The sequence below is a fragment of the Lepidochelys kempii genome, chromosome 2, assembly GCF_965140285.1.
Source record: "Lepidochelys kempii isolate rLepKem1 chromosome 2, rLepKem1.hap1, whole genome shotgun sequence".
NCBI lineage: Eukaryota > Metazoa > Chordata > Testudines > Cheloniidae > Lepidochelys > Lepidochelys kempii.
The window spans coordinates 136067309-136084246 of NC_136381.1; the positions used below are offsets into that span (position 1 = coordinate 136067309).

The 16938-nt window shown below is 41.8% G+C and overlaps 2 protein-coding genes across 5 annotated transcripts in view; one reads left to right on the forward strand and one right to left on the reverse strand.

The window, feature by feature from the left end:
• Positions 1–16938, forward strand: part of ANKH (ANKH inorganic pyrophosphate transport regulator) — a 215612-nt gene that overhangs the window by 163119 nt on the left and 35555 nt on the right. The window lies entirely within an intron of this gene.
• Positions 1221–16938, reverse strand: part of OTULIN (OTU deubiquitinase with linear linkage specificity) — a 50664-nt gene continuing 34946 nt past the window's right edge. For all 4 annotated transcript variants that reach the window (XM_073332301.2, XM_073332304.2, XM_073332302.2 and 1 more), the window contains 4 exons: positions 15906–16049; positions 9102–9227; positions 6601–6870; positions 1221–4237 (listed from right to left, as the gene is read on the reverse strand). In XM_073332301.2, coding sequence (XP_073188402.2) covers positions 4043–4237; positions 6601–6870; positions 9102–9227; positions 15906–16049 — 735 coding nt within the window. In that variant the 3' untranslated portion in view covers positions 1221–4042. The remainder of the gene's footprint in view (positions 4238–6600; positions 6871–9101; positions 9228–15905; positions 16050–16938) is intronic.

The following is a 16938-nucleotide window of genomic DNA, read 5'->3' on the forward strand; positions in this document are numbered from 1 at the left end:
AAATGGGTGTTGCCATACAAACTGTAACAAGACCAGCAACCACACAACAAAAACACTAACCCAGGAACCTATCCTTGCAACAAGGCCCGTTGCCAACTCTGTCCACATATCTATTCAGGGGACACTGTCATAGGGCCTAATCACATCAACCACACTATCAAAGGCTCATTCACCTGCACATCCACCAATGTGATATATGCCATGTGCCAGCAATGCCCCTCTGCCATGTACATGGGGCAAACTGGACAGTCTTACGTAAAAAAATAAATGGACATAAATCAGACGTCAAGAATTATAACATTCATAAACCAGTTGGAGAACACTTCGATCTCTCTGGTCACTCAATTTCACTAAAAGTCGCAATTCTCCAACAAAAAAAACTTCAGAAACAGACTCCAATGAGAAACTGCAGAACCAGAATTAATTTGCAAACTGGACACCGTTAAATTAGGCTTGAATAAAGACTGGGAGCGGATGGGTCATTACACAAAGTAAAAACTATTTCCCCATGCTAATTTTTTTTTTTTTCCTGCTGATAATAGCCCACCTTAATTGATTGGTCTCATTACAGTTGGTATGGCAACACCCATTTTTTCATGTTCTCTGTGTACATAAAATCTTCCTACTGTATTTTCCACTGCATGCATCCAATGAAGTGGGTTTTAGCCCACGAAAGCTTATGCCCAAATAAATTTGCTAGTCTCTAAGGTGCTATAATTTTTCAGTTACACATAACACAAGACAGGCAACAAGTAGTTAGAGGGGAGAAATGCACAGACTATGTGGGAACAACAAAAATCAGACACCTGACTGCAAAGTTCTCATCTCTACCACCTAGGTGGTCCGATACTACAGTAATGGGAGTCATGTAAGTACCTAGCTAGGTAACTGGATAACGAGCTAAGGTATCTGCTATATCTTCCAACTCATTCCAGTTTCAGTGTTTTAACTATTGCCACCTATGGGCCCAACCCTGCAATCTTCACTCAGAGCAGCTGTTGCTGTCATAGGTAAGCGCTCACTGAAGAATACTCAAGGGCACAAGAGTAACTGGATCACACCACCACTCTCCTTCTCTATCCACTATCTCAGTTTCTTCATTTATTGTCTCCATTGAGGTGGCGTCCACCTCACTTGTTCAGCTAAGTATAGGAGAAAATATAAGGGTCTGAAAGCAAATAATTGTCCACTCTGGAGCACCAGATAAAGGAAACACTGCAGTCAATATTAAAATTTAATATATTTGAAATAGATGTTTAGTTGAACATATGTATACAATGTAGCTGAAAACGGAGTTTTTTGCATTAAAATATTTTCATGAGTGTAACATGCAAGGCCGTTTCTATTCTCTGAATATCCTGAAGTGTCCTGTTCCCACTGATGTCAGTCGTAGTTTTGCCACTGACCTCTACAGAAGCAAATTCCAAGTTTTTAGCAGTATTCAGGCTTCCACCATATTCTATGGATAACAATTATGCAAGTCTTTTGGGCTTGATGCCACAACCCTCACTTGCACATGTTGCCCTACAGGCACCAGGACTGCAAGTCTGCACCCTAAATATACCTGCACATTGCACAACTCAAAAAAACCCATGGATTTTTTAAAGTGTTTTGTTTAGGCTCATACATTTTAGTCTCAAGTACAATAACCCTTCTTAAAAGCAAAAAGACACCAATGTTCAAGATAGAAAATTAATCAGAAAAAACTGCTTATGTACTATTTTTCCATTAAAGTCCAGGTGAAGTGAAACAACTAATGTAAACTTTTAATTTGTAAGTGTCTTCTCCTTTTCCTTTGCTATCGGTAACGTCTCTGGCAATTTCTTGGTTATTCACATGCCACTAGTAAGTTGACAGAAACGGCAACAAGCCTTAAACCCCGCATTTGATCTCAACATATTCTTTATCACAACGTTTGTTATGCTCTGCCCTTGCAGCTTCCAGGAACCTTTAACACAAAACATCATGCTAATAATTTTCCATAGGGTAGATATAACAAAAAGATAGAGCCATTACTTATTGCTAGGGTGTGAGATCTAAGTGTGGTCAATACATACTGTATACTCTAGTAAGCACACTACACTCAGAATATCCAGAAGCCTGCAAATACTACATGGAAAAAACACAGTAACTACGTCAGACACTAGTTAAGAACTGGGGGTCAAATTCTGCCTCCCTTTATGCAGGTGAAAAATCAGGAATAACTGACAGCAGAAGTTGGCCCTCACCATTTAAAATGAAAAAACTTAAATCCCATGTAAATTGAGGAATTATCATCAGGCTGTTTTCAAAAAGCTGTTGTTATGGACTAAATATGCAAGAGAAGTTTAGAAGATAGTTCAAACGGAACAGCACAACCCAATTTTCCATATTGCTGTGTTTTTTAGTATACCTTTAAATAAAATGACCCTAACAGGTCCAATCCTATTGGACAAAAAGTGTGTCGTAGAAGAGGACAGACACTCAACTACCACTGTCTGGTTTGCATGCCATTTAAAGTCATTTTTACTCCTATTCTGATCATTTGCATGTCACATTTCAGATTTAAACCAATTCATATGGCTACAATAGAAAATCCTGAAACTATGACCACATTGCAGAGCACTGCTGCATTACTATTCCAATTTATTTTTAGAACACTTGTGAAAGGTGCCAGATTGAAAGCCCTGAAGAATCGCTGGCCCACAGGAAAACCAGAGGCAGCAGTAGGGCTAGATTCACATTGCATGCTCATTTGGCTCAACCCCAGCCAGGTTTCTAGTGCAATCTCCAGATCCATTCAAATCCTTAGCCTCTCCACTGAGACTTCCCATAAATATGCCAATTATGAGAACAGCTTTTGTGATATGGGCATGTGTTCACTAGGAACTGGATTGACAAGTTTATTTCACATACTCTCCCAAAATGCCACCACATGTTAATGGCTTTCAGACAATACACAGCTGAGGAGGATCTAAACTGCTGACCTCCAGGCAAACTACTCTATAACCCCAATCAAGTCTCTTTGCCATGCCCTTTCAGGGGAAAATTATTATTATTTTTTCCATCATACCTACTCCCTAGTTTACACATTTTATATTCTATTATACATAATCCATTTAAGAGATTTGTTCCAGAGAGTGCCATGAAAATTCATTTACACCAAGCAACAGAGACCAACTTTATTTTCTAGTCAGGTATTCTTTAAAGGGAGGTTGTGTGTGGGGTTTACAGACCGCACACAAAGGCTAAGGGAGTGAAGGAGAGGTACAGGGCCCATTGGGCCCCGCCTCTCAGCAGCTTCAGAACATGCTCCAAAAGGAGGGCCTGCTTAAAAGGGGACTCTGAAAGTCAAGCAGGAGAAGAGTGAAGGAGAGGCGGTCTGCATGGAGGGAGCCAGTTTGCAGCTTCTGGGACAGAGCAAACCACAGGAGAAGGGTCTCGACTGTGGGTAAGACCTAACTGGGAGGCTGGGGGCTTGACCCTTTTCCCTCCCCTGCTCCCTGACAAGGGAGAATATCTGGACACTGAGAAGTGAGCTACCCGTTTGCTATCTGAACTGCTGAGACTTATGGGGAAACTCTCTGCTGGGAGGGGGCAGAGTGCTGCAATCATCCTCCAAAATGAAGAGAGAGAGCGGGGATGTAGCAAGTGGCTCAGAGGAAACTGGTCTGGGTTTTATCAGCAAGAGACGCTCCTCTCCCCTTTCCCTTGTGTTGGGATCTGGTGGAGAGGGAGGACCCAGGTCTCTCTACTTTCTCCCCACCAGGGAATGACAGACCCTAACTCAGCCACCATGCCCATGGACCATCCAAGCAAGGCCATCTCAGGACTTTGGGGTCTGCTGAGTCATGGCATGCCCACTAGGCCTGCTAGCCCCAAGTCAGCCCACTACAAAGATCCTATTTGGAATTTCAGTTCAATCCTTTGTAACTCGAGATCCAAAGTACTGTAGGTTTCACCGTGTAAATCTCATCATGACTTTATTTCAAAATAGTGTTGGAAATTTAACATCCAGGTGAGACTTGGATATCAAATTTATAAATCTGCCAAAATCTCTTGTTTACAAACTAGTCTCTTCACACATTCTGACTGGAATATTATAATGTCTGTCATCTTCAGTTATAAGAGTCACCACAGGCCAGTCCTCCTCTGGGTCATTGGGATAAAGTGTGATGAATTCATCAGTGCTGTATTTATACAATCGATAAACTCTGATGGTATACTGCAGAGCATATGCAAGAAGAAACATTTCCACCTAGGTTGAAAGAAAAAAAATCAATTAGAATGTAATGCATAATACTAGTGTGTATTTTTCCAGACACGTTATTCTGTACAAGAGGACCCTTAAAATGGAGAATGAAGCTCAGATACTGAGATTCCCTTGCATGAGGAAATTCACTGAAATCCCATCCTCAGGGTGCAAATACACAACGATTTCACACTGTGTACTCATTACACAGTATAGCCAAAATTTTTAATCTCAAGTGCTTAAGGCAGTGAAGTAGTTTGTTCAAATGTTTGAAAATCAAGACACTTCATTTCAAAATGAAAGCTATGTGTTCAAGGCTTTTGAAAGAAATAATGCCACTTATTTCAGTGCTTAAGGTACTTAGCTTTAAACATTCCTGATAGAAAATTGTGGACCTATACCTGTATCATTTCCTGAACAGAGGCTACCAACCACTGAATGCTCCTTTACTCCATTGAGACAGACAGGAGTCAGTCCAAGTGCACTAGATGTTCAGAATTCAGTCTAAGACACGTAACTATAATGGGGTCAGATAGATTTGACTCCCCTTGGACAAAGCCTGAAGACTTACATTTAAAAAACAAACTGTTTAAAGCACTTTGATATACATTTGCTTTAGTATAACTAAAGCAGCACTTCATACCTGCTATAATTTTTTAAACTTACACGTAAGAACAGTAAGACAGTGAGGGGGAACCTCTGCTTGATGCTGCTCGTGCTGTAGAAGTTGGATTATTTCAGGACTTTAGTTTCTAGTGCTACACATGTTAAAAGCAGTAACACTCTTTATAAAAGAAACAGAATTTTAAAAAATGAGAATGCATATGCACTCAGAATCCATGTCCCTACTTGTCTTTAGATAGTTTAATGTCCCTCAAAGGAGGGAAACGAGGACACGACTGCAGAAATAGCTGGAATAGAGTTGAATTGTGCCTTTAAGGCACAGCAGTAAAAGCTAAGGCATGGTACTTCCCCAGGAAATGCCAGGAAGAACATGAGCGTTGCACCACCACCACACTTGAAGGTACGGCGGGCATCCACTCACATCTGCACCCAGCCAATTCTTCCAGTTGGAGCAAGGCTGATGGTAATGTGTGTATGCATGCAGGTTAGGACCATTGCCCCCGCCCCATTTCATAGAGACTAGCACTGTCAGCAGCATTAGCCTCTGTAGTCCTTGTGCTCAGCAAGTACAAGAACCTTATTAGGCCTGTTGCCTGCATGGATGTGAGGTAGCAAGGAAGGGTTTCCCCCAGTCCTTCCCACCTGTCTTGTGAACTCATACAGGGCCAGGCGTAACCTGTTCTAGTCATAACTTATCAGAACAGTCTCATTGATCTCAATAGGATGAGTCATTGAGTAAAGTTCAACTCCATGTGAGTAAGGGTGACAAAGCTGGACCCCAAGAAAAGCCAACAAGTTAAAGGCAGGTGATAACCGACTTTACTTGAAAAAGGTAGAACTAAGCACCTAGTCAATGAGCGTTTAGTACAAAAACTTAAATGGGAACAGGATCCGGCCCTTAGCTATTCTTGATTAACAAATGCACAGTTGAGCACTGCACTTAGGATTTTTATCCTGCAACTACACTTCTGAGGGTAGTTACACTGATTTAAGGAATCTGGTCTTTTGAGATCAGGCTCCCTGATTGTTTTTTAAATATTTGTACTACCTTTCACACCAATATCTTCATTAACCAGTTTGTGCTCTATACATTAAGTCATGGTTCACTTAGGTAGCTGCAATTCCTCAAGGATGAATTATGCTGTTTTTCAGGTAATCAAGACCAGTAAAAATGTCTATCAGTCAGACAATGGATTTATTATGCAGTTCTTGTTGCATATATGTTTGCCTTATGTAATTAATTCAGTACTGCTAGCTTTTCATATATTACAATTATATTTTATATATATATATACACACACATACACACACCCCCACCCCTTTATTTTGACATTTAAATCAACATTTTAAATAATTAAGAGTAGTGGCCTTTTCTGGTACAATAATAATCATTCAAGACATTAATCTAATTCTTCATTTACTTTACTAAAAAACCTATATGTAAAAAAATGAGCAACATTTCTTCTCCAGGAGTTATATGCTCCAGAAAACAGGGGTTTACAATTACAAGCACAGACCCTTAACTAGATCACCACTAACGAGTATGGCTATTATTCCATTTACTGAGCAGCTACCCTTTTACAAGCATCAAACCACATCAAACTTAAAGCTGCTACAGCTCTGTTGATTTTCCCAAAGCATTTCAGAAAGTGTTTTCGTGATTAGTTCTGCTTCTACCACAACATGAAAGTCCTAGACACTAGAAAACTGCCCGTATACTAGAATGCATAAATAGCTCTCCTTACTTGCTCAAGGCCTCCAGTGTGACCTATTTGATTCAAGTGATTATTCATTAGCTGACTAGGGTTGCTGGATGTATCCCGGGCAAACAGTAGCCATGAGAACACTGGTACTTTCTTTCCTTTTTTATCATCGTCATATAATTCGATAGCTGTGTTCAGCATCAAAAATTTCACAGCTTCATAGAGACTGTACTCCTCCTCTTCATTTGTAAACAATTCGTCACAAGCTGTTTGTCTCTCTATGGGACTTTTCATTTCACTCATACTCTCCCACTATAAAAGAAAACAGGATCATCAAGGTAAGTGACAGCATATCATTCATAACTGCAAAAGGAAAGAAGGACTTTTTCAAGTGTAGATTGCCACATTTTCAGCACTGCTACTTTGAATTAAATGTATAAAGGGCTCTCATACACGTATTTTTACTTGAAAAAAAATAAAATCCATTTATTTTAAATCCTCCCATAGCTGTAGCTGCTGCCTTTTTCCTGTAGCAACAAGTATCTGATGAGGCTGAGATCAACAGAAAGAAAAGGAAAGGGGAAAAAGTAATGGGGTGGAGAGACAGATTCTGACAGAAGAGAGGCAGTAACCTTTTCATTGGCTGTAACAGTACCTATAATTTTCATATTCTCCCTGCATCTCAAATACCTACAGTGCTTTAGCTATTTAGCTCCTACTGCATATAACCAAACATTAGAATTTGACATAGTAAATCTGTGCCTATTTAAAATGTTTAAAATAAAATTGTAAATATATGCACACAAAAGATATGAATAATGGAACCAATAAAACAAACATTCTACTAAGCCAGGGGTTCTCAAATTGTGGGTCGGGACCCTAAAGTGGGTTGCTCCCCCATTTTAATGGGGTCGCCAGGGTTGGCTTAGATTTGCTGGGGCTTGGTGACAAAGATGAAGCCTGAGCCCTGCCGTCTGGTGACGAAGGTGAAGCCCAAGGGCTTCAGCCCTGGGCAGTAGGACTCAGGTTACATGCCCCTTGCCTGGAGTGGAAGCCCCTGGGCTTTGGTCCCCCAACCCAGGACAGTGGCACTTGGGCTTTGGGCCCCCCAACCCGGGGCAGCAAACTCAGGCTTCAGTCCCCACTCCTAGGGTCATGTAGTAATTTTTGTTGTCAGAAGGGGGTCACGGTGCAATGAAGTTTGGCTACCGTTGTACTAAGCGGATTCCATGCTGTAATAAGAAAACAAATCAAATGCTAATCTATAAAGAGTACAACATTTGGGAAATGTTAGATAACAAATGATAAATGCTGTAACAGCTATATGTATATACATAAACATACACAAATGATAAGGGGAGTAAAGGATCATTTTGCTGTGTAAAGATTCAGTCATTCTATCACTGCTTGCAGCCATCCACCACCCCACTAAGAGCATTTGTCCAATAGGGAACACACCTCTGCTCTCACTAAGGATGTATGGTAAACATGAACCAAAATAGTGAGAGTGAACCTAGAACTATGTATTTCTAGTAATAAAATTTTATGTTGACAACAGACTAGTCTATGCATCATCTAATTCAAGAAGGGAAAAGAAAGTCCCCACAAATTAGGAAACATAAGAAGATTCATTAAAATGTCACACTGTAGTGGTGAAGTATAATTCCTCACACCCTTCTGGTATCTTATATTTATATAGCACCTTTCATCCCTAAGGCTTCTAAAAACACTTTACATGGTACTACATAAATGCAGGAAATCCCTTCACCCCTGGGACTGGGAACAGCAGCTAGGTGGCATGCCAGTAGATCGCCCAACAGCAATAGTGAGGGGGTAGATGGAGGTCTGTCCTAGCACTCTGGTCCAATATTTTCCAACTCCTTAGAAACAAGGGATTTTTCATGCCCATGAAGACTAGAAATGTCCTCAGTTTGTAAGGTCTCATCCAGAAAGCACACAGCTCTTCCCCAAATGAGCACTCTTACTTGGAACGCAATTATCTACCTAAGTAGGGTGAAAGGCTGAATCACCCTCACAGGAGTGTTACACTACCAAGTAGTGCCATATAATATGAATTGTGGCACTAGGTCAATGCAACACTTACTGTGTTGCAGTCATCCAACCCACAGTCTCAAGCTGCTTCCTTCATTATGTGTGTGTTATGTTCATCATAACATGAAGGTTTTTATCAGTTCCATAACTGTATGGCAGGAATATCCTGGCAAAACTGCTCTGGGAATAGGTTAAAGGCTTCCCACTTTTCTTGTGCCTTTAGGCAAAGAAATACTATGCCTTAACATGGAAGTGGTGAAATCTAAGATTTAAATATTAATCTAATACTAAAGAATTCTAAATTCCATTTTCTAGTCTTAGAAGTTTTCTGTTGCCTTTAATTAGTGTCATAAATTCTAGATATGTTAAGTAATTAGTTACCCTTCCTAGAATAATAATTTTATTCTGTTAGGATTTAGGTTGAATTGGTGGAGAGCTAAACATACTTATTTGTAACTCACTAAGGAAAGTGAACATATAATTTATCCAACCTTCTTCCTTAGAAGTATTAAGTAGTCTTTAATTTCGTCACTTAGTTCTCCCATCTTCCTGCCCAGTTTCTGTCTTAGCTGCCACTGTTTGATCCAATCGTGTCTGCTCAGCAGCTTTTCTGGAAGCTACACAGTTGAGAAAGAAAAACGAGCAACTTATTAAGTCAAATCTTGGAAGTAAAATTGTCAAATTGTGGTATTTTCCTGAAGATATTGCTACATATTGCTGCTCACAATGGTACCCTCTTATATTCTTCAAAAAAGCGGTCGTGTACAAAAAGTATACGCCACCATTTTTTGCCCCTTTTTTAAAAAAAGAACGAGCTTGTTGCATCTCTTGTTGGACAATAGATGGAATTAAATCAGCAGCTGGGAGATTAGCCCGTTATCAGGCCACGAGCCAGCCACAGATCCTTTCCAATGGCACAAATTTAATTAAAGCTCAGGTGAATGGTAACAGTCACCAACTGCTGGTGGCTTGAGGGACTGTGTGAAATTAATATTGGTTCAGTTCCACATTAAAAATATATTTTATATATATATATACACACACACACACACACACACATATACACACACACACACCCCCTCCCCGACCGGCCAAGGACTGAATGGCGGATGAGGACTCTGCTAGTGGCATAACACCCACCACTAAAAACAGACCACTTAGGCCACCTAAATAAAGCTAAGGTAAGGCCAAGGGTTCCCTCCCATATTATGAATATTTTGTAGTCTTCAATATTCTTGAAGGAAGGCAAAAAGTTTTAGAAAATTGCAATACTGTAATAAACTCTTGCCTTCTATTTATCCTTTTATTTTGGCCTACATGCCCAACCTGCACTTAAGGGGTTTCTGAAAACCTTATAATCAGCACAGCTTATGCTCACGCTGAAGGACAGTCAAAGATCTGCACCAATCGTGAACTGTCAAATACTAATGAGCTGAAATAATATAGTATTCAAAATTTGGTCCTAAATCAGTTTTAAAGTGGCTTGAGAAAATAGTCTGAAGAAATACATATTCAACCCAAAGTGTCTGGTGTAACTGAACTCTAGAAGCAGTTAACATATGATCAAAGAAAGGCAGACTTGGTTTAAGATTTTCCTTGAAAGAAAAGAAAGGGATAACTTAGATGATGCTAGCATCCACATCTGCATAGATCCTGATTTCTTAAAAATGTAAATTTTACCGTAACAGCATAGAAGGATGATCTACTCACCTTGTAGTTACTTGAGTTCTTCAATATGTGCATGGACACCAGGGAGCTCCCATAGGGTCAAAAGAAGAACCCGAGGGGCTGTGCAGATCCAGAGGGACAGCTGGTGCACAGACAATCCAGGAAGTTTTTGGAGAGAGTGTTGGGGACAACTTCCTGGTGCTAGTGCTGGAGGAACCAAGTAGGGGCTGTGCTCCTCCTGTTCTGCTGCTCACAAACAAGGAAGAATTGGTAGGGGAAGTAGAAGTGGCTGGCAACCTGGGTAGCAGTGACCATGAGATGGTCTGAATTCAAGATCCTGACAAAAGGAAGGAAGGAAGGAGAGCACCACAATACAGACCCTGGACTTCAGAAAATCAGACTGACTCCCTCAGGGAACTCATGGGCAGGATCCCCCGAGAGGCTAACATGAGCAGAAAAGGAGTCCAGGAGAGCTGGCTGTATTTTAAAGAAGCCTTGTTGAAGGCGCAGGAACAAACCATCCAGATGTGCAGAAATAGCAGCAAATATGGCAGGCGACTCCCTTGGCTTAACAGAGAAATCTTCGGTGAGCTTAAACAAAAAGGAAGCTTACAAGAAGTGGAAACTTGGACAGATGACTAGGGAGGAGTATAAGAATATTGCTAGAGCATGCAGGGGTGTAATCAGGAAGGCCAAGGCATGACTGGAGTTGCAGCTAGTAAGGGATGTGAAGGGTAACAAGAAGGGTTTCTACAGGTATGTTAGCAACAGAAGGTGGTCAGGGAAAGTGTGGGACCCTCACTGAATGGGGGAGGCAACCTAGTGACAGATGTGGAAAAAGCTGAAGTAATCAATGCTTTTTTTGCCTCTGTCTTCACAGAGGAGGTCAGCTCCCAGACTGCTGCACTGGGCAGCCCAGTATGGCGAGGCGGTGAGCAGCCCTCAGTGGTGAAAGAACAGGTTAAGGACTATTTAGAGAAATTGGACATGCACAATTCCATGGGGCTGGATGCAATGCATCCGAGAGTGCAGATGGAGTTGGTTGATGTGATTGCAAACCATTGGCCATTATCTCTGAAAGTTCTTGGCAATCAGGGGAGGTCAGGGACAACTGGAAAAATACAAATATAGTGCCCATCTTTAAAAAAAACGGAAGAAGGAGAATAGAGAGAACAACAGACCGGTCAGCATTAACTCAGTTCCTGGAAAAATCATGGAGCAGGTCCTCAAGGAATCCATTTTGAAGCACTTGGAGGAGAGGAAGGAGATCAGGAACAGTCAACATGGATTCACCAAAGGCAAGTCATGCCTGACCAACCTGATTGCCTTCTATGATGAGATAACTGGCTCTGTGGATATAGGAAAAGCGGTGGACTCCTATTCTGATCATTTGCATGCCACATTTCAGATTTAAACAGACATGATAAATCTTGACTTTAGCAAAGCTTTAGATACGGTCTCCCACAGTATTCTTGCCAGCAAGTTAAAGTATGGATTGGATGAATGGACCTGTTCAACAGATCAACGGCTCAATGTCTAGTTGGCAGCTGGTATCAAGCGGAGTGCCCCAGGGATCTGTCCTGGAGCTGGTTTTGTTCAACATCTTTATTAATGATCTGGATGATGGGATGGATTGCACCCTCGGCAAGTTCGTGGAAGACACTAAGCTGGAGGATAGGGATAGGGTCCAGAGCGGGGTGGGCAAACTACGGCCCAGATCCAGCCTGCAAGCTGTTTTAAGCTGGCCCACGAGCTCCAGCACCACGTGGCTCCCGAAAGCTGTGGCATGGTCCCACTCTGGGACGCAGGGTCAGAAGCTGCAGTATGTGGCTCCCGGAAGCAGCTGCATGGCCCCGGGGTGCAGGGTCAGGGGCTGCTCCATGCGTAGGATCCAGAAAAGGGACATGCCCCTGCTTCCGGGAGCTGCTTGATTTAAGTGCCATTTGAAGCCTGCCCCTGAGTTTCTCCCCACGCCCCAACCCCTTGCCCTGTTTCCCCTCCCACTCTCCAAACCCCTCGATCCCAGCACGGAGCACCCTCCTGTACCCCAAACTCCTCATCCCCAGGCCCGCACCAACTAGAGCCCTCACCCCAACCCCAATTTTGTGAGCATTCATGGCCTGCCATACAATTTCTATTCCCCGATGTGGCCCTCAGGCCACAAAGTTTGCCTGCCCCAGTCCAGAGTGACCTAGACAAACTGGAGGATTGGGCTAAAAGAACTCTGATGAGGTTCAACAAGGACAAGTGCAGAGTCCTGCAGAAAAGGACCTGGGGATTACAGTGGACGAGAAGCTGGACAGGAGTCAACAGTGTGCCTTTGTTGCCAAGAAGGCTAATGGCACATTGAGCTGCATTAGTAGGAGCATTGCCAGCAGCTCAAGGGAAGTGACTATTCCCCGCTATTCGGTTCTGGTGAGGCCACATCTGGAGAATTGCATCCCCGTTCCCCCCACACACACACACTACAGAAGGGATGTGGACAAATTTGAGAAAGTCCAACAACAGAGGGCAATGAAAATGATGGCACACATGACTTATGAGGAGAGGCTTAGGGAACTGGGCTTATTTAGTCTGCAGAAGAGAAGAGTGAGGGGGAATTTGATAGCCTTCAACTACCTGAAGCGGGGTTCCAAAGAGGATGGAGCTAGTTGTTCTCAGTGGTGGCTGATGACAGAACAAGGAGTAATGGTCTCAAGTTGCAGTGCGAGAGGTCTAGGTTGGATATTAGGAAAAAACTTTCACAAGGAGGATGGTGAAGCACGGGAATGGGTTACTTCGGGAGGTGGTGGAATCTCCATCCTTAGAGGTTTTTAAGGCCCAGCTTGACAAAGCCCTGGCTGGGATGATTTAGTTGGAGTTGGTCCTGCTTTGAGCAGGATGTTGGACTAGATGATCTCCTGAGGTCTCTTCCAGTCCTAATCTTCTATGGATTCTAGAAGATCCTGTCAAAATGCTGGTTTCAAGGATAGCAGTGGCTGGGAAGGGAAAAACGACTGACCCTGTCTACCCTTTGTGTGTCCTCTGATGCTTGCATGGCAGTTTGTACTGTCACTGATGATAAAAGGCAGGGCTAGTCATCTGAACTGCAGCTTATTGGTTTCCTCTTGACTCCAGATGCATAAATACCAAGCAATCGCAGTGGACTCAGGATTCTTTCAACAGTTAGAGAGCGTTATCCATTGTAGCATTGAAGAAAACGATGGTCTCAAATAGACGGTCCTCCACTGTCAGTTCAGACTCAAGAATTTCCAAAGAGAGCCACGGTAAGTTTCATTATTACAGCAGTCACCAGGGATCTCACTGCCACATCCACTACATCTTGGGCAGTCTGACGTGACAATCTCATTACTAGATTTCCTTTGTCAAACAGGATCCAGATCCAGGGCCCGAAACTGGTCTTTAGTGTCCTAAGGCACCTTATCAGTGAACCCACACAGCAGGTCATAGATGGCAAAAATCATACTTTACCATCAGAGCTTGTCAATTTGAGACTCAGAATTTCAGAGGCCAAGAAATATACCTTTATCCCAAAGAGACCAGGCTTCTCTCTCACGTGGGTAGTGGGTTACCCCTAGAAACTATTTTTCAGAAGTCCCTTGTATTGTACTGTTGCTGCAGATGTATATCGGTAGCAGTATTGCTGTCAGAAGTTACAAAACAGCTTTTCAGCAGAAGTACACAGACAGTTATCACATTTGGGAAGTTTTAAAACTGGATTTAAGTAAAGGGATTAAAGCTTTATTGTCTCAAAAGTAGTAGAGAATTAGGGCACTGAGCCTCTCCATACCAAAACAGTTCTGCGATTAAAATATACAAACTATGACTGTACAATAAAGGAAACAAAATATCCATTTACTACTTACAAGTGCATTTGGCATTACAATAAAAACTCAAGGTAAAGTATAAGTAACATTCAGAACATGTAAGAGTTCCTCAATTGCCCTTTTAAGGGTACTTTCAACTTGTCTTATTAATGAAGTACCTGAAGCAATCAGAATGTTTCACGATAGCATTGTAATAAGAGCACTGTTCAACTGCCAAATACTTTGGCTTGGCTTGATTTAGAGCATATGATAATTTTGACCAAACTCCATAGACAATGAAAAACATATCTGTCATGGGTTCTGAACCTTGTGTATTAGACAGAATCTGCACAGCTACTAATAGCAAACCCTTCTTTTTTGAAAAGTGAAATTTACTGCTGGTGAAGCAACAGAATGCAAGTACCAAAAGCTGAAACAGCCTAGTTATCCACAAAAGTAGTACAGAAACGTTTTTGACATAAGCTTCATCATACTACCAATGCACCTCCAACTTGATGCAGGGAAGAGAACAGAGCTATAGGTGTATGAAGGAGTTACTGAACTCAATATCTTTCCCTTAACACCAAAAGATTAAGGTTTCTAAGAGGAACAATAAATTTAATCTCAAGGTATTTATTCACAAACTGTTGAAGTTGCACTGAAGACTAATTCAATAGAAATCTCAAATATTTAATTGAAATTAAGGCATATTAATTCTTTTGAATATTGTCAAACAATAAATTCCATATAGTGACTTTTATGTTATATAAAACAAAGGAACCAAGAATAGTAGTTGAGGATGGATGGTCCTGTGGTCAAATAACTGGGCTGTGACTAAGGAGACTTGGGTTCAGTGCCCAGCTCTAAGATCCCTTGAAGATCTGCTTCAATTTCCCACCCCCATCTTTAAAACTGGATTAATAGTTGTGACAGATATTGCAACTCCATTCAGTATCTTCAGGGACCACTGTATTAAATTGATGAATGGTTTATATGTGAATATGCTACTCTATGGGAGAGGGTTACCACAGCTCCTCTAGGAACTAAAAACAGTGTGCGTGTGTGGTGGAAGTGTGATTAAGGCACATCACTGAGACTACAACTCTAGAGATGTACGACTCCCTGGGGAGTCTGGTTCAAACTGAGTTTTCCAGAGCCTCAAACAAAGTGACTTTGGTATAAAAAGCTGAGTTTTGAACTGACAGAGCGCCTTCCTTATGATCCAGCAAATGAATCTGAGCTTTTGTCCAAGGGGTCTGCTATCCTGATGAAGGGTTGGAAGGACGTTGTCCTACTAGGCCCATAAGACAGAGGGGCTATTTCTGGTATGTTTATTGATAAGCATGTAGGAACTTTTGTAGGTATTCTGTGACCCAAGAATAAATCTGCCTGCTGAGAAAGAGCTGTGTGGTAACTTGTAAATGCTGGCAGGTCACTGTTCATAGCCCTTGGAGAGAAAGAAAAGCCATGTTGCTGGCCTAGAGGAAGGCTGGCTTGCTGGGGATATCACACATACGGCAGGCAGCTCTGTAGCCTTAAAAAACACACTATAAGAAGGAAGTAGGACAAGGGTCCCTACCCAGAGACATGTGATGGCTGGAGACCTGAGCCCTGCCTGATCACGCCTGGAATCAATGACAGAAAAGGAACAGAGGTGCAGTTATCTCTGAATAGTACACCTTGATTTCACCAGAATGTTGTGATGATAGCTTCATCAGTGTTTTGTGTTGCTCATGCAATACAGTAATGAGGCCACAACATTGCGCAACAGAGAAAAAATGTTAGTTCTTACTTATCAGGAGATATAAGTTTGAAGCATACCAACGTTAAGTCCTCATTCTGAAGCCAGTCAGGAAGTTCAGAAGTTTGGCTTAGTGCCTGGAACAACGTTGCTCTGAGAGCACAATAGTTATCACCTCGCACTCTCCTTATAGAGGTAAACTTCTGAGAAACTGCTTCATATCCCTGTATAAGAATACAAAATAAACTGCAATAACCCTATGCATAAAATACATCAAACCCTCATTAGTCCCGACATAATTGCTCAAATTACATGCTCAAATTACAGATCTAGTTAACAGTCAACAGCATTTGGCCCAATATTCCACACAGAAAGCTCAAATGCCTTTATTTGATAAATCTAATAGGAATAGAAGCTATAAAAAAAAGCAACAACCCACAGTAGCTGAAGTGAGAAACCAAACCAATCATTAAAAGGAGGAGTTTATTAGAAGGTTCAGGGAATTGCCAAAGTGACTTAAGGAGCACAATTCACAGACTTTCAAGGAGATCTGTGCTCCTGAGTCTCTCAGGCACTTTTGAAAATTCTGCCTATTGTACGTTTTGGACCAAAGGACATTACTAAAGATGCTGGCTGGACCATGTGAAATATCAGCATCAGAACTGGCCCGTTAATTAAAACGTGTAGAATGTTCCTGAACGAGCCGCTTACAACCTGCAGGTGTTCTCCTCACTGCAGAGTTGGGGCTCTCTGGCAGGTAAGTGTGGAGACACGTGCATGGACACTGCTTGAGGCACATTTCTATGTAAATATAGAGGACTCCAGTTTTATAACAGCATTACATTAACAAAATTGTTAATTTTACATGTTGAAAAATTAGATTCTTCAACGATCATACAAAAATTGAGAGCTAATGAACGATAGCAAGCAAATAAAAGATTTTCCCCCTCATTTTTTTTAATCATACTCTTTGTTCAGCTAGCCTCACTCCACCCAAAACCCCCTTTGTTACCTGCCTCCGCCTCCTTCCACCCCCCCCCATCCACCAAAGTATAAACTTTTATTGGGGAGGGGTGGAGTGGAGGACTGCAAAAGAGAGACTGTATATCTAGT